The sequence below is a fragment of the Sus scrofa genome, chromosome 5 (genome assembly GCF_054392235.1).
Source record: "Sus scrofa isolate SSC_HxYL_T2T_F1_AM1 chromosome 5, Sscrofa_HxYL_maternal_Yorkshire_Landrace_v2.0, whole genome shotgun sequence".
Taxonomy (NCBI): domain Eukaryota; kingdom Metazoa; phylum Chordata; class Mammalia; order Artiodactyla; family Suidae; genus Sus; species Sus scrofa.
Genome location: NC_139387.1, coordinates 14114394 through 14138063, shown reverse-complemented (window position 1 = coordinate 14138063; position 23670 = coordinate 14114394). Strand labels below are relative to the sequence as shown.

Sequence of the window (23670 nt, the reverse complement as noted above, 5' to 3'; positions counted from 1 at the left end):
TAGGAAGGTGGCCAGACGCCCCCATCAGGCCTTTCCTAGCTCCCTCTCCCTCCACCCCTGGATTTCCCCATAAGAAACAAGCTGGGCCTGCCCTCATTCAAGGAGAGTCTTAAGGGATAGGGAAGTGGTGGAGCGAGCTGTGAGGATTTTGTATCCTAGAGCAAATGTCTTCAACAAAGAGGTGTGTATCCTGCGTTGAGCCTCTGGCAAACTCACGGAGGAGGGGACTGACTCCAGCCCCCATCTTGCCATCTTTAGAGTAGAGAGTGTGCCAGCCTACCAGCAACCAGACACCCCTCCTCCAGGGCTTCTGGAAGACAGCCCTCCAGCCTATCCAGCTGAACTGAGAAACATGCCAAGTGGCTTCCTTTCCCTTGGCTCCCAGTACTATTATATTCACTAGCAATTAGTGATTGCAATTAATTGTTAATAACAGTGACCATTTCAATGCCTGCTATGGCAGCTAGGCCCTGTACCAGCCCCACCCATGCCATCATCTCTAACTTTACAGTTAGATGTGCCACGATCCTGCCTTACAGCTGAGGAATGTGAGGCTCAGAGATCAGACTTGCCTAAGGTCACATAAGTGAAAGAGAACAGGGGCTGAGGCCCATCTGCCTCCAGACTGTCCACTTGGTTTTGCTCCTGCCATGCTGGTGACTGAGACTGTTCAGTCCTCATCACAGGCAGGGAAAGCTGCTTCCTTAGAATGAGATTGATTGGGAGGGCCTGGCCTGGCTCCCCAACCAGAAGGCAAGGACGTGCAAAGGCCAGCCTCTCCCTGGGCTGGCATCAGCAGAGCTGGGCACTGTCTCTCAGTGCCATCCTCAATTAGTAGGATGGCCAGATAAACTAAGGGACACCCAGTTAAATTTGAATTCCAAATAAACAACAAATAATTCTGCAGCATAAATCTATATCAAATATTGCATGGGATATACTTATACTGAGTCATTATTTATCTAACTATTAATTGGGGATCCCATATTTTTATTGGCCAAATCTAGCAACTCTACCCAAGAGTCTCTACTGGGGATGCCAGCTCTGAGTTTAAACCTTTCTAAAGGTGGCACAGTGAGAAGCAGAAGGTCCTGATCACCCTGGGACCAATTAGGCCATGGAAAGGCTTCAAGGGGTTGCCAAGGCACCCTGAAGTCCTCACACCTTCACTCAAGCAGCCAGAAGCAGCTCAACCTCTCAGGTGAAGGCTGGAGGCTTTGAGTTATCAGCTTGGCAGGTAGGAGGAGGGAGCCTGGGGATTAGCACAGAAGTATCTGCTACTCTCTGTACATTGGGGGCAGCTGAGTGCTTTCTGAGAAAGACTTTCTTCCAGGGCAGAATCCTGAACTTCCCCTTAATAATAATAACAGCCTTGGAAGAGCACCCACTTTCTTGTTAATTAAATCCTCCATCTAGTCTACTGTACCAAGTTCCAGGCACTGGGCTAGGCTCTGAGGATATAGCCGTTAAACAAGAGAGGCCTAAACCCTGCCCTCCTGGAGGTTATGTTCCAGAGCAAAACTGTATTATAGGTAAATAAACTGTCACACTGAAAAGTGCCTGTGAAGGAGAGGCACAGAGTGCTCTCACTGGAGTCTCATACCTCCCTGTGAGCCCAGCGGTATGGTGAAGGATATGAGCCCACTTTACAGATGAGGAAACCGAGGCTCAGAAAGGTAAGGCAGCTTAGCCGACGCCACAGAGAGGATGAGCAGCAGAGCTGGCACTTCAGTCCCAACTTCCCACCTGCCTGCCCTGAGTTCTCTACGTTTTATCTTCTTTTCCATTTTTAATGCTCTTGGGGAAACATGTCAGCCATATGTTAGGAAATCGTATCTTTAATATCAAAATACAGGGAAAAGAAGAGAAAAAACCCTGTCGGAGCTCCCTTGGTGTTTTAAAAGGAGGAAAATAGTTCAAGGGAAATTTCGGCAAATGGGTCCAATTTCCAAGCCTGAGCTCACAAGTGTCTGGATGGAAATAGGAACCCCCTCTTCTCCTGGCACCTTAACATTCTGGCTGTCCGTGGCACCAGCGGGGTGGGCCACCTGGCTGGAGGTGGACGTTTTCCTCTGAGGGTGAGGTCACCAGGATCCTATGCTTGGTCACTGGGCTCTAACAAAGAGTCCTGCCACCTGTTCCCTCCTGTCGCCCTCAGATTCCAAGTGTGTGCGGGTTTGTGCACACATACAAGGCTCCAGAGCCCTGCCCTGTGGGCTGACACAGCACGCAAGGGACTGTGCTCCAGTGGGAGAAGGAAGAATGACAAGAGAACAGGGATGCTCAGGCTTGTCGGCTGGATGCCCTGAGCCAATCTCAGATGCTGCTGGTGCCTGCTCTCATTTTGGGCTTGGAGCCTCAGTTTTCCTTATTCATAAAATGAGAACAGTAGTCATACTCCATACTGTTGTTGGGAGGATTGAATTAGAGAATCTATGAAAACCATTTAGCACAATGTCTGGTCATGGAAGTACACAAATGTTTGCCATACGAGGATGAGGTCATGATCTCATTCCCAAGGAGCTCATGGTTTATTCATTTGTGTGTTCATTTTTCAAGCAAGGCTTTTCAACATGTACATCATGCCAAACACTGAAGCCCTGGTCAGCAGGAGGCAGGTCACCATCAGAAAGGCCTTTTAAGGAGCTCCAGTTGTGGCTCAGTGGGTGAGGAACCTGGCTAGTGTCCATGAGGATAAGGATTCGATCCCTGGCCTCCCTCAGTGGATCCCTCAGTGCCATAAGCTGTGGGGTAGGTTGCAGATGCGACTCAGATCACACATTGCTATGGCTGTGGCTGTAGTGTAGGCCGGCAGCTATAGCTCTGATGGACCCCTAGCCTGGGAACCTCCATATGCACAGGTGCAGCCCTAAAAAGCAAAAAAAAAAAAGTTAGTCTCACTCAAGTCCCAGCCTACCACTCTCCTGCTATGGCTCCATGAGCAAGTGCATGGTTTCTCTGTGCTCTGCTTCCTCACCTGTAACACGCTCCCCAGGAAAATCAGGAAGTGCAATGAGCAGTAATGTGTTGGCTAATGCTTAACAATCAGCTCGCAGGGGAGACCTAAAAGCCCTGGTTTGTAGCGGTTGCCAATTTCCATGGTGTAAATGCTCTCACTGTGGTCAGTGTGACTTTCTGTTGGACTGAGTAGTAGGTGATAGAGGGGAAAGAGGGTGGAAGAATGCCACAAAGATCACTCTTCTGTTTCACTGTCATACCATCACCCTTGTCATTACCAATAACATTACCTCCAACATCACTCATTCGATCAACAGGCGTTTCCTACCACCTATTACCTGCTGCCCTATTCTAGGCACTGGGATACAAAGACAGCAAGTAGGCATGGGTAGGGGTGGGAGTGATGAGGACACAAATTATCACACAGCGTAATAACTCTCTCAGTGAATCTATAAATGCACAAGGTGCTTTAATGAGTATCATTAACCATCATTTAGTAGGATGGTGTTAGCCTCACAAACTCCAGGCTGGAAGGAAAGCAGCTAAGGGGTGTTTCAAACCTTTTCATTTCCTCCTCAACAAATAAAAGAAAAAAGAAACTCTAGGGAAGGGTGGAGAATAAAAGGGAAGTTAACAATAGGTCATTGTAGAAAGAAAATAGAAGACGTTCTGGGAAAAGGGCCACTGGTGAAGTGAGAGGAGAAGAGGGTTCCAGAGGCCACTCGAGGAAGGGGTGGGGGCCAAGGCTTAGCTACTCTATGTTCCCTTCATCCTAACATCCCCCATCCCTAAGCCCCTCAGGCTCCAGAGACCCGGCAGGTGAATCTGAGAGAAGGCAAGTAAACTCAACCTGAGCCTGGTTATGAACAATCTTTTCTTTTCTTTTCTTTTTTTTTTTTTTTTGGTCATATTCAATGTTCTGATTTCGAAAATCAACTTTGGGGTTCCAATACATCCTGTGGTAATAGTAAAACAAACAAACAAACAAAACCTGCCTATTCAGTCTTTTTTGACAATCTCAAATAGCTGCCTTACAGTTATTCTACCTACATACTGGAACATACGTGGGTGAGTAAAACTGGAAACCCCTCAACTGTGTTACTATATTGCTGACGCCTAAAGTAAAGTGATGCCCAATAAAGGTTACCCTGATTGGACTGGGTTGAACACAGTGGCATTTGCTAAATGAAAATTTACTATGTGTTGAGCACCAGGGACACAGGTATTGTTTTTGCAGAAGAGACAGTCGTCTAAAGCCAATTATAATACAGTGACAGTGGCACAATGACGTATATTTTAAGTTATCAAAGGTGGTAGTTATTAGCACTGTTGGCAGGGTATGTGTGTCAGGGAAGCCCTCAGAGAAATGACACCTGGGGAGGTTCTTAAGGATGATGGAGATTGGTCCAGTGAACGAGATAAGGAAGGGTATTCCAGGTATTGAGACACAAAATGTGCTAAGGCAAGGAAGTGTGTTTGAAAACTACAAGTCGGGAGTTCCCGTTGTGGCGCAGTGGTTAACAAATCCGACTAGGAACCATGAGGTTGCAGGTTCAGTCCCTGCCCTTGCTCAGTGGGTTAACAATCCGGCGTTGCCATGAGCTGTGGTGTAGGTTGCAGACGCGGCTTGGATCCCGCATTGCTGTGGCTCTGGCGTAGGCCGGTGGCTACAGCTCCGATTCAACCCCTAGCCTGGGAGCCTCCATATGCCGCAGGAGCGGCCCAAGAAATAGCAACAACAACAACAACAACAAAAAAGACAAAAAGACAAAAAAATAAAATAAAATAAAATAAAATAAAAAATAAAAAAAAATGAAAACTTGTGTACAAGTCATTTGCTATTCCTACAGAATAATCAGCAGAGCAGGAAGCAGAGCTGGAGGCAGAACTAGAAGGAGGGCAGACATGCTTACCATTTTGACTTTGAACTCAAGGGCAATGATGTACCACCAAAGGGTTTGAGAGGAAACTGATCAGATGAGTATTTCAGGAAGCTGTTACTGAGGGTAACATGAAAGGTAACCAGGAGAGGAAGTCAAAACTAGAGGCCCAGAATGAGTGAAACTCCTAGAAAATTCTAGGCAAGAGAATGAGTGGAGAGGTAGTAGGGGTGAAGAAAACTGACCATGAAATCCATTTATTTCTCCGTTCCCTTGGAGTTCCCAAGGCTGACTGATCTCCCCTCTTCCCAGAGCAGAGCACTGGCTTTAGTTCATATCTACTACTAAGCCAGACCTTAATGGGGGGTAGGCCTGGTCCAAAGGCCTCCAACATCCTTGCTGTAGCCAGGCTCACCTTTGTGGCAACCCCAGTAGGTGGTGGGATCTTAAAATGCTCAGCTGTGAGTCCTTCTTCCCAACAAAGGTTGCTTTGGGCCTCTGTGTCTCCTAGAAGATAAAAAGCCCTCTCCCTCACTCCTCAACCCTGTTCACAGGCGGGGTATCAGATCATCCTTGGGGGCCCCAGGCTGGTTCAGAGAGTCTGGAAGCTGGCCTCTGCCAGGAAGCAAGAGTGGGAAGTTCCTGCAACTCTCTCACCCCAAAGAAACCTGATTCTTTGCAAGAGGGTCCTGGACAGGGAAAGAGATGACAGAGAGAAGGAACAGTGGTTGACAAGGGAGAAAAGGAAGCCGCATTGTTCCCGGTGGGTTCACTCTTAGTCCAGACAGTGGTTCATCTCCCCCCTCATTATCATCTCAAAGGAGGAAGAAAGGGGCTGTGTGAGCTGGCTTCTCCGCCTTCCACAACTTCTTCCTCTTGGGGAGACAGTTCGCACAATGAAGGAGGGGCTGGGCAGGAGGCTGACCCCGAGGGAGTCAGGCTCTGCCAAAGCTATGCAGAGACAGTGGGGCTGGCCCGCCACCTGCTGGCTACTATGGGGTGACAGGCATCCTTAAGGAATTCTTCAGGAAGTTCTAAGGCAGCCATTGTCAATTTGGAAAGCTGGGAACAGATTTGAAAAGGCTCGCAGGGTTCTTAAAGAATCTGATGGAGTTCTATGCGAGAAGCTGGTAAGTCTGCAGGCAGGAAGTCTCGTCACAAACATCCAGTGAGTGCAGAGCCAACCTCCAGGCGACTTAATGAGTCTCAGTTTCTCACATTTCTACTTTTTACCCACTGAGAGGCAAGAAAAAGACTGCTGTTCTCAATACGTAATTAACTGATGGGCATATAAGGCATGATTGAAACAGACTGGGAGAAATTCCTCTGGCTAAAACTGTGTCCCCCACCACAATGCACACCCTGAACTTCACACAAGTCATGCCTGTAGATTGGAGAGATGGAAGACCAAAGTCAAAATTTAAATGTTACTTGGCTGGGGCTATTCATGGCATTTCAATCTCATTCACTATGCCCCTACACCATATTCCATATTCCATGGGCACCGAGGGAACAGAGTTTAACTAATAAGACCCAACTTTGTTACCTGAGAGCTAGCAGGGAAGAGTAACCAGCAGAAAACCTTAGCACAATGGGGGTAAATCCTAATCCACTTTGCCCAATATTGGGCATAAAGAAATTAAATACACATGCCTACAAGGGCCTGCTGTCAAGACAATTAATATTGTGCAGAAGGTCACAATAGTCTGTGATAATAATGTACACTTAAATAGCACTTACTATTAGACACATCCTAAACATTTACATAAACTCAAATTTTAACCCTACATACATATATTAACTCTCGGCACTATTTTATTCCTATTTAGGTGCCGTCACTTTAAAAGGTCTTACAGCTCTTAGGAGATTTGAATCCAGACAGCGTAGTTCTGAAGTCTGAGTTCCTAACCATTGCACCTTGCTGCCATTTATGAGCTCAGCCTCCACACAGGAAGTAACTGTCTTTGACAAATAGCCCTCATCACCATATTCTGGCAAACCCTGACTGAGCCAGGGATAACACAATCAGGAGAGAACACTCAAAATCAAGGTCAAGAACTGTGTTAAAGAGAAACAGAGGACTACCAAGGCCATGCAGGAATTTTGATTACCAGGCAGATCAGCAGCACAACTGTACATGCCAGGGTGCCTGGAAGCAACACCTCCACAGAAATCAACCCCTTAAAGATGGTACTTTACATAAGAGCATAAGCAGAGATAAACAGGCTTCATATAAGACCCTTCAAGCAAACAGCATCACTGAAGACAACTCAGACTGGCTCCGAGCAGAAGCCAGGCAGAGGACACCCCTGGTGAAGATGAAGTGATTTCTTAGTGGAAAAATAAAGGCTGATGTCTGAACCCACTGAATATGCTTTAATGTTGACTATATTGAATATGTTATAAACTGTAAATGTTTCCCACTCCAAAGTACAGATTCAACCATCCCAACTTGAGTTAACTGGTCAAGGAATCAGTGGGAGTATACCCACCCATGTTAGAATAACCAAGTATCTGGCATGGTAAGAGAACAGAGTGATTAACTTATTCATATAATACACATTTACCGGACGCCCACTGTGGCAGCTTTGTAAGCACATGCATGAAACCTTGCCCTCCAGCCCCCATGGCCATCCATAATCCACTGTCAGAATTGTCCTGGATAGTGCTTTCATGTCTCCACATTGGGGTTTACTTCCTAGACTGCAAATTCTGTCTCCAACTGGACTGATAATGTTTATCATCTCTCCCTACCAAAAATTTGGAGAGATGCCTATCCTCCACCTGCAGCTCTGTGTGTGCAGGGCCTGTTCATTACTTACCTGAGTACCAAAGGCTGTTACTTGCACTCCATCAGTGCTCAGTAACTACCTATGGAATTACTGCTACAATGACCTTGATACATGTGTCCAGTCTCTGCTCCCCAAAGAGCTTACCATCTATCAGGGTTGGGAGTGCCTGAGAAGGGGCTGGAAGGGATGTCATTTATGCCCACTTTTCCTGTTAAGGGGACAGGTTCTGGAACCAGACTGCCAGTACATGGAAGAGCAGGGGTGCAAACTCAGGCACACTGGTCTGGAGGGTTTCCAGTAAGGACTGTGGGCCTCTGTTGGCTTCTTTCACTCTCATAGCAACCTCATTTAATGAGGGATCATGGCTAAAGCTGAAACAGGTTAAGAAAACTGACAGAGTTATTGCTGATTTTAAGCTTCCCATTTCAAAAAAATTGGGGAGGGGGGGGCTGTACCTACAGCATACAAAAATTCCTAGGCCAGGGACTGAACCCAAGCTAAGTAGTGACCCAAGCCACAGCAGTGACATGCTAGATATTTAACCTGCTACGCAACAAGAGAACTCCTATTTTCCCATTTTTAGAAAGTTAATATAGTGCATCTACCATATACTATATGATACTTTCAGTGGGCTCTGGGTAGCACCCCATATCAAACATATAGATGTTTGCAACGAATCGTATGAACAAGCACGGTGAGTGGCAAAATGACTATCACAGTCTAACTTTCCTTCAGGTTAGGCTTTACTGTCAAATGGATTATAAAATATTTTCTAGCTTTCAGAGCTTTTTGGATTTTGGATGTGTAAGTGAGATATTGCAGACCTATAAATATAAAGCCCTTTGGACAAAGTGTGGCATGAGGTAGCTGCCATGATGCCTGGCATTGATGTCCCTCCTTCCTGCTAGTCTGATACCATAGAGCCTCTCACAGCAATTCCCCTCTCTTTCCCAAGAGTGAGATAGCCCCATCTCATCTCCTGCCCTGCGGTGGGGGCACCTGCAGGTTCCTGCTTACCAGTCTGTGTGGGCATCATCGATCACCAACAGGATCCTGGGCCTTTGAACAACAGGCGTGGAGGGACCCGGAGGTTCCATGAGCCCAGAGGGGGCCTGTGGGGTCTGCTTCATGGCACTGGAAAAGGAGCTAAAAAGGCTGGATCCTGGAGAGGAGAAGGAGGCTGCCAGGGGCTGGGGGTGCCTCCTCTCCATGGCCGGGGAAGCAGGGGAGCTGGTGGAGCTGTCTGGGCGCTGCAGGTCTGTCATGTAGCCGTTAGGTAGGTTGGCCACAAAGCTGCTGTCGGAGAGGCGTCGCCGGAGGAAATTCATGGCTGTGATGGATGAGATGGCTTGTTCCTACTCAGACTGTCTAGGTGAGGCCCAGAACACAGGCTGCCAGGTAGAGGGAGCGGCAGGGTCTTAGGCCAGAAGAGCCAGGGGAGCCGCACACAAGGGAGCTGCAGCTGTCTTTTTTTCACCTGTGGAAACAGGCCAGCAAACACATTAGTGGAAACAACCTTAGCCCCTTAAGAGCAACCAGGTAATGCCCTGTCCTTCATGCTGCTGTGGGCAATGTAAAGAGGGACTTCTTTTTGGCAAGGAACTTGGCGACACCTAATTAGAGCATACCCTTTTAACCTACAATTCCCATTTTCTGGAATTCAATCCCCCAAAAGAAATCGAAGTTACAGAAAAAGCCTCTTCTACAACTACAATTATCACAGCATGATTTACACTAGCAAAATGCTGGAAAGCATCTCAAGGTTGGACCACAGATAATGACTGTGTAAACTACAGCATGGTCCTTCAGTGAAATCTCATGTGGCTATTAAAAAGAGGAACTTCAAACAGGGGTTTTAATGACATAGAAAAAAATTCATGTTGTAATTTAAAAGATCAGGATACAAGATCATAGGTACAGAATGACTACAAACCATAAAAGTTGAAATAGCAAAACTTAGGAAAGAAAAGATATCAGAATGTTAACGGCGATTATATTTGGATAACGTGACTACATGGCTCTTTTTTTTTTCTTTCCACTTGCCTATATATTCCAAATTTTCAAGAATATATAGCCATAGACTGAATTGTGTTCGAATTCGTATGTGGATGTGTTGGTATTTGCAGATGGGGCCTCTGGGAGGTAATTAGGGTTAGATGAGGCCATGAGGGTGGTGCTCTCATGATAGTATTAATGTCCTCATAAAAAGAGACACCAGAGCATTTACCACGTGGGTCCCTGAGCCACATGAGGACACAGGGAAAGGCAGCCATCTGCGAGCCAGCAAGAGAACCCTCACCGGAAACAAACCATGCTGGCACGCTGATCTCAGATTTGCAGCCTCTAGAACTATGAGAAAATAAATTTCTGTTATTTAAGCCAGTCTGTGATATTTTGTTATGGCATCTCCAGCAGATTAATAAGCACATGTATTACTTTCCTGAACAGTATAAGTTTTAAAAAGCCATTTTGGATTTTTAAAGTTCATTTGCAATCCAAATATCTCCTTGAGAAAAATGACTGTTTATATCATGCCATTAGACTCTAGCGACATTTTTTGTTAAGATTATTTTGAACATTTGCTGAAGTAGAATTTACTTAGAGATGCACAGTCTGTTAAGTGTACAATTCATGGAGTTTTGATAAATGTACACAACGGCATAATAAGATTTATTATGCTCCAATCACCTGTGCCCCTTTCTAACCAATCCACATGTCCTCACAGGCAGACGCTCTGCTGATGTCTGTCATCATATATTAATTTTCACTATTCTTGAACTTCATATAAATAAATGTAATTGTGTATTTTCCTTTTATGAATGGCATCTTTCCCTCCACATAATGGATTCAAGACTCAGCTATGCTGTGTGTATCATTCTGCTTTTTATCGCTGAACAGTATTCTGCTAGATGAATAAACCACGAACTATTACTACATGCTCCTGTTGATGGATGTCGGAAATATATCCACTTTTTTCGGGGGGGGGGAGTATTCTGAAGAGAACTGCTCTAAGAATTTGTTATTTAAGAATTTTTGTGAAGCAAGAGAAAGAAAGAGATGGGAGAGGGAATGAGAGAAGGAAAAGGAGAGCGTGGGGAGCGAGGTGGAAGGCGCTGTCTTTTTCTTTGAGAAATTAATTTGTTAGGTCATAGAGGAGGCATATGTAACTTTTTAAGAAACTGTCCAAAAGTTTCCCACAGTCGTTGTGCTAATTCACACCTTTCATTCGAGTGCCAGTTGCTCCACATCCTCACCAACATTTGGCTGTTGTCTGTCTTTCTAATCTTAGCCATTTTAGTGGTTGTAAAAAAGGATATCATTGTGTTTTTTATTTATTTTCTCTGATATCTAATGAGAATAAGCAACTATCATGGGATCACTGTCTATTGATATATCTCCTTTGGTGAAGTGTCTGTTCAAGTCTTTGTTCCATTTTTTTTTTAAAAGAATTGTTTATATTTTCAATTTATTTGTAAATTGAAATATCTGATGTAAGTATCAGATATTTATACTGCGAATATTTTCTCTCAGTCTTTGGCTTGCCACTTCATTTCCTTCATGATCATAAGTTTGGCAGAATAAAATAACTCTTACGAAAAACAAATTGGTCTTGAGATAAAAAAACCCAATGAGAAAAAATTACACCATAGGATGAGACCACACTTCCATATTTTAGTTATTAGGAATATTATCTTATGCATACAAAAATATATATGTGCATATATATATATATACACATTTATATGTACATATATAATATCTATGACATCTATCTGCACATCTTTTCTTTTTTCTTTTTTTTCTGCTTTTTAGGGCCACACCCTTAGCATATGAAAGTTACCAGTAGGGGTTGAACTGGAGCTACAGCTGCTGGCCTACACCACAGCTGCAGCAACACCAGACCCGAGCTGCGTCTATGACCTACACCATAGCTCACCGCAATGCTGGATCCTTAACTCACTGAGCAAGGCCAGGAATCAAACCCGCATCCTCCCGGATACTAGTCAGATTTGTTTCTGCTCCCCCACAATGGGAACTCCCTGCACATGTTTTCATAAGCAGAAATTTAAAATTTTTATGAAATCCAATTTAACAAATTTCTCTTTTGCATTTAGTCCTTTCTGTGACAACTTTAAAAACTCCTTGCCAAACCAAAGATCATGATGATATGGTCTTATAATTTCGTATAGAAGCTTTATAGTCTTAGCTTTACCGCTTAGGTCTGCAGTCCACAAAAACTTGATTTTTAAGCGGCATGAGTTGAGGTTTATTTATCCAGTTTTTCAGTACCATTTATTAAACTATTTTTCCCCAGTGAATTATTTTGGTGGCTTTATTGGCACCCATGGACTGAAATATTATCTATTTCTGGACTCTCTGCCATGTTCCATTGATACTTACACTGTCTTGATTACTGTGTCTCTATAGGAAGTCTTAAAATTGGGTAAAGTGAGTCCTCCAACCAAACTTGCTTTCTCAAGATTGTTTTGAGGAGTTCCTGTTGAGGCTCAGCAATGACGAACCTGACTAGTTTCCATGAGGATGTGGGTTCAATCCCTGGCCTCGCTCAGTAGGTTAAGGATCTAGAGCTACCATAGGCTGTGGTATCCTGATCTGTGGTGTAGGTCGCAAACACAGCATAACTCAGATCCCGTGTTGCTGTGGCTGTGGTGCATGCTGGCAGCTGCAGCTCCGATTCAACCCCTAGCCTGGGAACTTTGATATGCCACAGGTGTTGCCCTAAAAAGCAAAAAACAAACAAAGACTGTTTTGGGTATTTTAGGTCCTACCTTTATATGCATTATAAAGTCAGGTTGTATAAAAAAGCCTGTTAGGATATTATTTGGGATAACATTGAATCTAGCTCACTTTGGATAGAACTGACATAACAATAATATGGAATTTTCTGCCTCATAAACATGGTAGAGCTCTCTACTCATTAAATCTTTAGTTTCTCTCAGAAATGTTTTGTGATTTTTCAATACATTGGTATTACACCCATTTTGTTAAACTGATTCCTAACAATTTGGGGAGGGGGCTTTTTTGGATGGTATTTTAAAATATATTGTTTTCTGGAGTTCCCGTCATGGCTCAGTGGTTAACGAATCCAACTAGGAACCCTGAGGTTGTGGGTTTGATCCCTGGCCTCGCTCAGTGGGTTAAGGGATCCAGCGTTGCTGTGAGCTGTGGTGTAAGTCGCAGATGTGGCTTGGATCCCATGTTGCTGTGGCTGTGGCGCAGGCCAGTGGCTACAGCTCAGATTAGACACCTAGCCTGAGAACCTCCATATGCCGCGGATGCGGCCCTAGAAAAGACAAAAAATAATAATAATAATAAAATAATAAAATATATTGTTTTCTAAGTTTTATTATCCATTTGTTGCAGCATCATATATTTGCCAAATAGCAATATATTGGCTTGATAAATTCAATTATTGTTTTTCGTGATTGTTTATAAATTTCTTAAGATTTATGTTCAAACAATCATGTCACCTACAAATAGAGACGTTTACTTCTTCTTTTCCAATCTTTTACTTCTTTACCTTCTCTGATTCCAGTCGTTAGCTCCTCCATTATTTCTATTTCTGAATAGAAATAATGAAAACAGAAACCTTGCCTTGTTCCTAATTTTAGAGGGAAAATATTCAATATCTCTTGTCAATACAATGTTAGTTGTAGGTTTTCTGTAAATGCACTTTATCAGATTGGGACAGTCCCTGTAGTCTTATTTTTTATCACAAATGGATGTTGAACTTGCCAAGTGATTTTCTAAATCAATGGAGAGGATTATGTTTTTTAAAACTCATTTATTTGCTTAATGTGGTTAATTACACTGATTGATTTTCAAAAAGTTAAAACGTTTACATTCCTAGGATAAATCCCACTTGGTTATAGTGAATTACATTTTATAAAATGCTGGATTCAATCTAAGAATATTTTATTGAGGACTTTTTTAATGTCAATATTTATGAGAAAAATTGGGCAGTAATTTTCTTTTGTGTCAATGTCTTTGCCAGGTTTTTGTATCGGAATAATGCTGACCTCACAAAATATGTTGAGAAGTGCTCCCACCTTTTCCATTTTCTGAAAGAGTCTGTGTAATGTTGATTTTTTTCCTTAAATTATTGGCAGAATCCAACAGTGAAACCATCTGAAGCTAATTTTCTCTTTGTTGGAAAATGTTTAATAATTAACTCAATCTCTTTATAAACTATTCGTATTTTCTGTTTCTTGTTACTTCAATATTGGCAACATGTGATTTCAAACAATTTTGTCCATTTCATCTTAGTTACGAAATTTATTGGCATAAAGTTGTTCATAATATTTATTAATCTTTCATTTTTTGCAGACTTTATAGTAATTTCCCCTGATATTCCTGATAGTGGTAATTTTCTTTTTCTGTCTTTTTGGTTAATCTGTGTGTAGGAATTTATAAATTTTATTAGTTTTTTAAAGAACCAATTTGTAGCTTTTTCTATTTTTTCTTTTGTTTTCTATTTCACCTCTATCTGCTTTTTATTACTGCCTCTTACTTTGGGTTTAAGGTTTTAATTCATTCTTTTTTCCAGATTCTTAAATGTAATCATTAATTTTAAAACTTTCCTCTTTTCTAATACAAGCATTTAAAGCAATGCATTTCTCTCTATGCACTGCTTTAGCTAAACCCAGAAATCTGACATGTATTTATTTACATTATCATTCAAATTATTTTTATCTTTTCTAATTATTTTTGACCTATGTGTCATTTAAACAGGTTTAATTTTCAAGCTCCAATGCTCTTTCAGATATCATATTGTTGTTGCTTTTAATATGATTCATTTGTGATTAATAAACACAGTCTATAAGGTTTTAACCCTTCAACATCTTTGACAGTCATTGAAATTAATTTTATGGCTCAATATGGTCTATCTTTATGAATATTTAATGTGCACTTGAAAAGAACATGGATTTTTGCATTGCAGTATAATGTTCTATAAACATCAACTAGATTGTTGCGAAGTCAGGTTTCCCAGGAAGCTGACTCTGCCAGGATGATTTGGAAACAGAAAGTTTTTTGGTGAATGCCTTCATGATTAAATGGGGGGCAGCACGAAAAGTGCAAATGGGCTGAAAGAGGGATTAAACTGGAAAAAAGGTTTCACAGAGGCCTCAGTTAATCTCACTGGGAGCATGGATTAGGGGCATCTCTTTAGATTTCCTCATTTTCAGCCACTCTGTTAGCCTGCACTCTATCTGCTCCTTGTCAAATCAATAAAACTACAGCTTTCTGCTTTGGTTCTAGCTGTGTCGTGCCATGTGGACTGGGGAGTGCTTTTAAGGGAAAGGCCACATAAATATGAACCTTACTTAAGTGGGTGCAGTTCCCTTCTTTAAAAGGTCAAATCCCCTTCAGATTCCATCTACGTTTGTTTCTCTCCAGGAACCTCAAATAGATTCTTTTTTTTCCCTTTTAGGGCTGCATCCTAAAAGGCATATGGAGGTTCCCAGGCTAGGGGTTGAATCGGAGCTGTACCTGATGGCCTACACCACAGCCACAGCAATGAGGGATCAAAGCCACATCTGTGACCTACACCACAGCTCACAGCAACACCGGATCCTTAACCCACTGAGCAAGTCCAGGGATCGAATCTGTGTCCTCAAGGATGCTAGTCAGATTCCTTTCTGCTGAGCCACGACAGAAATTCCCTCAAATAGATTCTTTTAAATACTTTATTCAAAGTTTATAATAACCATCTATGAAAGTTAGGCGAACACAAGCTGCTGAGTTATTATTGGATCTGAATCTCTTCCATCTTTTAAACACTGGATAGAAAAGGTAACAAAGTATTAGATTTGAAGGACAATCCCTTCTTTAGGAATTTTGGTGGACCTTAACAATAGTGGGAATTTCCCACCTTCATTATTAAGAGTCATCTCATTACCTTTTGACCAACTCCAATGTCAGTCGAAGTCTCCTTCTATAATTTCTTCCACTGCAGGCCCCAGGGGAGCTTACAGTCTGGTAAAAGGAAGCAGAAAATGGACACATATTTATGGACTGGGGCAAGAGCTAGTAAGGAATACACAGAGTGCTGTCATAGAGATTAACATGGGGATGGTCAGGGAAGGCCTCTCTGAAGAGGTGACCTTTAATCTGAGCCTTAAGGATGAGAGGAAAGGGAAGTACACATGCAAAGGCCCTGAGGTAGGAAAGAGCTAAGCACCTCTGAAGAACAAAAGGAAGACCAGCTCAAACAGGAAACAAGAAGATTTTTATACGAAAATGTTTAGAGAAGTAGAGGGGTCAGATCGTGAAGAGCCACCCTGAAAATAGTTTTGATTTTATTTGAAGTGTGAAAGTAAGCCATTGGATGGTTATAAGCAAAAGAGATATAATCTAGTCTGACCAGTCCCTATGTGGAAAACAGATTGTAAAGTATGTGCATAGAAGCATCCAGGCAAGTTAGGAGGCTGTTACAATCATTTGGATCCTTGGACATAGAAGGGATTTGGATTATGTGATTTGCGAGGTGTCTCCCTGTTCTGTGAGTCACTGGCTTCTTGTGACACTACACACTGCATATATCTTCAAGGAACAACTTAATTTGCTGGTGGGACAAGGTGGAGTGAGGGGAATTCTGGAAGGAAAGCAGTGGGAACAGAAGAGCAGGAAGGCTCTGGGACAGAATCCTCAGAATCCAGTAAGCAAGCTGAGTGCTCAGCCCCATGCAGCTCCACTAATGGCCACTAGAGGGAAGGAGTGACCACACCAGACAGGAGAAATAAAGCAGGTTTTTTTTTTTTTACCCCACAAAGAAAGCAACTTTGCAGGCTTACTTCCAGGCTGTGGCAGGAAGGAATATTTTACTGTGAAGAATTTTTAAAAGGTTGGAGACTTCTCACTTGTTGATGGAGCCACAAGACAGAAGTGTAAATCACAGAGATGCAGGTTTGGCATCAAAGCAGGAATAACTCCATAGAGTGAGAGCTGCCCCACAGTGGCATCAGCCACTTTGGGAAAAGATGAGCAACTGGTCATGAACTGGATAGGAGATTGGACTTCTCTGCTCAGAGGTATCTTAGACACCCAGACTCACTTCCTTGCTCATCCGCAGAAGAATTTTTGCACCTGCACTCCCCTCCCCCAACCCGCTTCCTCCAGGAGGTACCACTATCCACATATTCACTTTGGCCAGAAACTTGAGTCTCCACTTTGCTCCTCCTTAACCCTCAGCAATTTCAGCCACTCAGCCACCAGGCCCTGTCAATTTTGTCTCCCAAAGCATCTTTACTATCATCCTCTCCCCTCCACCATTCCTGTCATAGTCTGGGTTCACATGATGCTAAATTTAAAAAAATGGACCAAAGACCTTAACAGAGACTTTACTAAAAATAGGCAGATGGAAAATAAGCACAGGAAGAATGTTCCACATCATCTGCCAGTAGGGAAATGCACATTAAAACAACGAGATACCACTATGCACCTATCAGAAAGGCCAGAATCTGGAACACTGACAACACCAAAGGCTGGTGAAGATGGGGAACAGGAACTCTTGTTCACTGCCGGCAAGAATGCAAGATGACCCACCCACTTTGGAGGAAAGTCTGGGGGTTTCTATACAACTTAACACGCTTTTAACATACTACCAGCAACTGTGCTCCTTATGTCCTCACAAAAACCTGCACAAGGACATTTACAGAGGATGTTTATTCCCACTGACCAAAACTTAGAAGAAATCAAGATGTCTTTCAGAAGTGAGTAAACTGTGGTATCTGGCAACTGAAACTTATTCAGTGCTAAAAAGAAACTGTCACCAGCACAAAGTTCATTAACAATTCCCAGGAGATAAAAACAGAGTCTGGGTAATAAAATAAAATCTAACCTTTTTTTCCTTGTGCTTAGTCTTTCACTTGCGCAGAGGGGACCACCTGCAGAGACCTCACACCCAGCCCTTCCGGCCAGAGGTACCCGTGCAAAATGGCTGCAGCCCACACCTCAGTGTGGCAGGCGGCAGGGGGCACCTCGGTCCAGGATGGCGGCGGCTGACTAGGGGATGAAGCCCTCGACACAGCACCTCAATCCAAGACGGCAGCAGACCGGGTTTGCTGAGGCCCTGGGCAGGGCACCTCAGTCCAGGAGGGCGGCCGCTGACAGGGTGCAGAAGCCCTGGGCAGGGCACCTCAGTCCTGGAGGGCGGCCGCTGACAGGACGCAGAAGCCCTGGGCAGGGCACCTCAGTCCTGGAGGGCGGCCGCTGACAGGGCGCAGAAGCCCTGGGCAGGGCACCTCAGTCCTGGAGGGCGGCCGCTGACAGGACGCATAAGCCCTCGGCAGGGCACCTCAGTCCCGGAGGGCGGCCGCTGACAGGGCGCAGAAGCCCTGGGCAGGGCACCTCAGTCCAGGATGACGGCCGCTGACAGGGCGCAGAAGCCCTGGGCAGGGCACCTCAGTCCTGGAGGGCGGCCGCTGACAGGACGCATAAGCCCTCGGCAGGGCACCTCAGTCCTGGAGGGCGGCCGCTGACAGGACGCATAAGCCCTCGGCAGGGCGCCTCAGTCCCGGAAGGCGGCCGCTGACAGGGCGCAGAAGCCCTGGGCAGGGCGCCTCAGTCCAGGATGACGGCCGCTGACAGGGCGCAGAAGCCCTGGGCAGGGCGCCTCAGTCCCGGAGGGCGGCCGCTGACAGGGCGCAGAAGCCCTGGGCAGGGCGCCTCAGTCCCGGAGGGCGGCCGCTGACAGGGCGCAGAAGCCCTGGGCAGGGCGCCTCAGTCCCGGAGGGCGGCCGCTGACAGGGCGCAGAAGCCCTGGGCAGGGCGCCTCAGTCCCGGAGGGCGGCCGCTGACAGGGCGCAGAAGCCCTGGGCAGGGCGCCTCAGTCCCGGAGGGCGGCCGCTGACAGGGCGCAGAAGCCCTGGGCAGGGCGCCTCAGTCCCGGAGGGCGGCCGCTGACAGGGCGCAGAAGCCCTGGGCAGGGCACCTCAGTCCCGGAGGGCGGCCGCTGACAGGGCGCAGAAGCCCTGGGCAGGGCACCTCAGTCCTGGAGGGCGGTGGATGGGGTACAGCAGTCCTGGGCAGGGCACTTCAGTCCTGGAGGGCGGCCGCTGACAGGGCGCAGAAGCCCTGGGCAGGGCACCTCAGTCCCGGAGGGCGGCCGCTGACAGGGCGCAGAAGCCCTGGGCAGGGCACCTCAGTCCTGGAGGGCGGTGGATGGGGTACAGCAGTCCTGGGCAGGGCACTTCAGTCCTGGAGGGCGGCCGCTGACAGGGGGCAGAAGCCCTCAGCAGGGCACCTCAGTCCAGGATGGCGGTGGATGGGGTACAGCAGCCCTGGGCAGGGCACCTCAATCCAGGATGGCGGCCGCTGACAGGGCGCAGAAGCCACGCCCACGGCCCCTCAGTCCAAAATGGTGGCCGACTGGCTGCTAAAGCCCCGGGCACAGCACCTCAGTCCAAGATGGCGGCAGGCCAGGCGCAGAAGCCCTGGGCACGCAGGGCACCTTAAATCAGGATGGCTGCGGACGGGGTGCAGAAGCCCTGTGCTTGACGCTCATCTGGAGCACAGCAAGCGGCACAGCTGTGCTGGACCCGCGGGACCTCTGCCCTACTTCCCGCAGACAGGACCCCTATAAATCAGCCCTGCCCACAGCCTCTCCCTGAGGGTGTATATTCTACAGCAGGAGCTAGTACCTCTCCATTCTCTGATCAAAGAATAAAACATTCTTTTGTTTCTGAACCAAAGGGTCTCCTTCTATCCCTTCAAACAACACCAGACAGAGGACCCTTGCTGGGAACCCCCTCAGGAGGGTCAGTAGCAAAATGAGCTATCGAAGCCATGACAAGTCATGGAGGAACCTTAAACACATATTATTAAGTGAAAGAACCTAGTCTGAAAGGCTATGGTACAGTGTGATTCCAACCATAGGACATCTAGAAAAGGCCAAATTATGGAAAGAGCAAAATGATCTGTGGTTGCTGGGGATTGTGGCGGGGGTGGAGGAGAGGATGAAGAGGCTGAGCAGAGAGGACCTCTGAGCACTGCAAATACTCTGCATGTACCATAATAAACCATAATGATGGATATATGTTCCTATACATTTGTCCAAGCCCATAGAAGGTACAACACAAGCGCGAACCCTAATGCAAACTATGGATCTTGGGTGACCATATCAACATAAATTCATCAATTGCAACAAACTACCACTCTGGTGGGGATAATAATGGGGGAAGCAATATATGTGTTGGGGCAAGGAGTATATGGGAAATCTCTGTGGCTTCCTTCAATTTGTTGTGAACCCTACACTCAAAAAAAAAAAAGCCTTACTGAAAAAAAAAGAAAAAAAATATTCTTCAAGTGCAAGACTCCCTAACAAACCCACACGAAGGACCACCATGGCCTTAGCACTCTGGTGCTGGACACAGCTGGACAGAGGGAGAGGGAGTAAGCCTGAAGCTTAAGCTCATGGACTCTGGAACTTGACTGTCTGTGACTAATTACAGCTCTGCTACCTACCACCTACACAGCCTCTGGTAAGTTTCCTAACCTCCCTGTGCCTCAGTTTCCTAGCTGTAACACCCTATGCCATAGGGTTCTTGTGAGAATAGGTGACAATATATGTAAAGTGTGTAGAACTGAGCTGTCACAGCTGTTGTTATCACACTGCCTGCTTTTTGGACAGTCTGTGTTTCCACTGCCAGAAGGCCAGGCAGCAGGGTCAACTTTCATTTGGGACACAGTGTGGCAAGTATTCCTATGGATTGCCGTATTCATATGAGAATGGGCTGTGGACGGATCTGACTGTGAGAGCCGGTCTGCCTCTTGCAGCTGAGTAACATTTCTCAGCCACAGGTTCTGGATCTGTAAAGTGGCCTCCCGACTCTACAGGTCTTTAAGTAGACCAAAATTAAATGCAGTAAATTGCTTTTCAACATGTTTAATTTTTTTTAAGGTACTGTAGAGTAAATGTGACCTTTCTGGTGTATGGTTCTATGAATTTTAACACATTCATGGAACCACCACCACAACCAGGGTACAGAAAAATGCCATCACTCCAAGGGAAATAGCTTTTTAATCTTTCAAGTGCTCCACAAATGTTGACGGCATGGTGTTTCATAGGCTCACGCCTGGCTCTCCTACAAGGGGACATCAGATAATGAATATTCAAGGACTGGCACACTTCTTAGAACATTAAGGGAGAAGATGAATTCCAATGACTGAACCGCCTGCTCATCAGTTGTCTTTGCACTGGCTGTTCCTTCACCTGGAACATTCTTTCTACAGACATGTGCATGGCTCACCCCTCATCTCCTTCAGATCTTTGGTCAAATGTCACCTTCTCAGCGAGGCCTCCTCTGACCACCATTAAAACATCTGTTTCTTTGGATCTCTCTCCACATTTGTTTTTTTTTTCCCCAGCATGCATCACCTTCTATAAACTATCCAATTTACTTGTTTTTCTTATTGTTAGTTCTCTGCTCCCTCTGATAGCATGTAAGTCCCCAGGAACAGAGACCCTTGTCTGATTTGCTCACTGCTATATCCCTAGCTCTTAGAAATGTGCCTTGCACCTAGTAGGGGCTCAATAAATATTTGTTGAGTCAACTTGTTTAAAATAACAGGAACAAAATGAAACCATCCTTAGCTTTGGTTCGCAAAGACTCAATATGTGACTGTGTGACGTAGAGAAGCCTAAATTTGGTCTAAATTGGACCAAAGTTGGAATAATGGAAGGGGGTATCTGATTTCATTTCTTAGGGAACTTTCCCCATGAAAAAAACACTGAGACTCATAAATTCTATCTCTAGCTCAATGAGTGATGAAAGATACCTTTTTTCCTCACTCCCCCACTCCAGGAACCAGCATTTGGGTAATTAACAGCTGCTAAAACCCTTTCTGCCTGAGCCCAAAGTTTAAAAATTCATGGAAACAACATGGGCTGAGCTTCATCCATATATTGATGAGTGTGGGTGAGCCTTCAGACCCAGAGCGTGTGCTGCTCAAGTTGCAGAGCTAAGAGATGCTTGACTTCCTGCAAAAAGGTCACACACGCATCTGCCTAGGAAGCAGCTCTGCCTCCACATAACAGTTCTGCTGGGTCTTTCATCCTCCGAGCTCTGTCCCAGCCCAGCCACATGAAAGCGTGTGCTGTCTTTGATGAGTTCAAGTCCACTCACACCGGCCTTATCTCCCGTGAGTGGTAAGGGGACACTGTGGGTTCCCAGCCAAGGATTCAGGCTTCAGAGATAAGATTTGTAGGTGAGTGGGCTTTTGCGCCAACGACCCCCTTCCTCTCACTGGAGAACAGCCAGGGTGTCAGGAAATTTCATGGGAGAGGGTCTCCTTGAGGTCAAGAGAAGTGAGATCTTGCCCTTTATCAGAAACCACCTCCCCCAACCGGAAATCTATCCAAATGCAGACATGCCAGGGGGGCCACTAAAAATGTTCGTGCTTATGACTATTGCTTTTTCTTTTTATGGCCACACCCGTGACACATGGAAGTTCTGGGGCCAGGGGTCAAATCGGAACTGCAGCTGGGGCCACCACCACAGCCATGACAACACTGGATCCGGCAATGCCAGATCCTTAACCCACCGAGCAAGGCCAGGGATCAAACCTGCATCCTCACAGAGACAATATCAGGTCCTTAACCTGCTGAGCCATGGCAGGAACTCCATGAATATTTACCTTTACCAAATTAAAGCTTTTAACCTAAAATTGTAAAGCAACTGTAATGGTGTTACCCAGAAAATAATCGCAGGATATTTATTTACAAACAGAATTTATAGAGCTCTCCGGGCAGCACAGGTGGGACCGGGATGGAAGCTTGGCATCGTCTGACAATCACACCAGCTTGTCTGATTAGCAAGACCTTCCTCTGAAGGTCACTGTCAAAAACCTAATCTGCAGGCCCTGAAAACCTGAGGTCTGAAGCTCAGTGGTCCCCTGGGGCCCTCCGGATTGCTGTCCATGGTGCGCTCTTCAAAACCAATGTAAAATAAAATAAAAACCGTATGTGGTTTGGGGGGGTATAGTTCACAGTATTATTTCTAGGCTTTTTCATTCTAAACGGGAGCTGGAGAGGTGCCCGCTTTGGTGACCATCTCCAACGCTGACCCCTCGGGGCGAGATTCTGTCCAGAGGGTGAACAGTGTTGCCCCCTTACCCTCTCCTATTCACGCTCATCTGGCTCAAGCCCCCAAATGCCATTTCACTCACAGGCCCCCTTAGCGCTTCTTCCCCCTCTGCTGCTTCTCTGGTGCCCTGTGGATTCTGTCTCTGAACTGGCTCTAGAATCCAACCCCATCTCTCTCCTCCCCTCACGGCCTCTCACATGTCACTGCAGCAGCAGCTCAGGGAACAGAACATTTGGATTCTCTCCAAATGAAGTCAGGAAGTTCTGAGGTCTAGGAATGCCGCTGGGGTGCAGAGTGTGGCTGAGAGCAGGGGATGCCGTGGTGGGGGGTGGGGGCGGTCCCTGGATGGTGGGCAATAGAGATCTGGAGTCTTCCCCAGCAGAGCTCCCCATGCCTCCTTCTGCATGTAGGGCTGCTCAGAAAATGCACGTGGAGCAGCATCTACTCCATCTTTTTGTTTTTATCCCATTTACTTCTGTGCTTTCTTTCCTTCCCTCTTCCCTCCCTTCCTTCTTTTCCTCCTTCTGATTCTTTATCTTCCATTCCTCCACTTTTTCGGGAACCAATCTGGAATTTGAAAAAGACTTGGGAGTTGATGCTGTTTCTTATTCTATGTGGAACTTCCTTCTACAGTGTTAATTGCTGTCATTCATTGGGCACCTATGAAGTGCCAAACACTTTGCTGGGACACACACACACACACACACACACACACACACATCTTTCTGTATCTATAGTCTACTTCAGATACTAATCAAAATCCACCATGTAAGTGTTTTCATTTCCTTTAAAAAAAATAGCAAAATGAAAATCTCAGGGGGTTAAGTTACTTTTTCAAGATCGGACAGCAAGTCAGTGGACGAAAAATTCATTTCCCCATACTGCAGTGCCGAAAATTCTGAAGTGGAATTTTAAGAGGATCCAGTTTAACTC

General features: G+C 45.5%; 1 protein-coding gene across 11 annotated transcripts in view; it reads right to left on the bottom strand.

Annotated features, from left to right (window-relative positions):
- The window catches only part of SYN3 (synapsin III), a 483026-nt gene that overhangs the window by 434286 nt on the left and 25070 nt on the right, over positions 1–23670 (bottom strand). For 6 of the 11 annotated variants that reach the window (XR_014803099.1, XR_014803100.1, XM_021091550.2 and 3 more), the window contains one exon: positions 8648–9107. Coding sequence is in view for 9 of the 11 variants with exons in the window: in XM_021091550.2 (XP_020947209.1) it covers positions 8648–8958 (311 nt within the window). In the remaining 2 variants the exon portion in view is untranslated. Of the gene's footprint in view, positions 1–8647; positions 9108–15551; positions 15629–17492; positions 17843–17895; positions 18320–18994; positions 21578–23670 lie in introns of those variants that run through there. The other 5 variants (XM_084955485.1, XM_021091549.2, XM_084955484.1 and 2 more) reach the window with 2 other exon arrangements.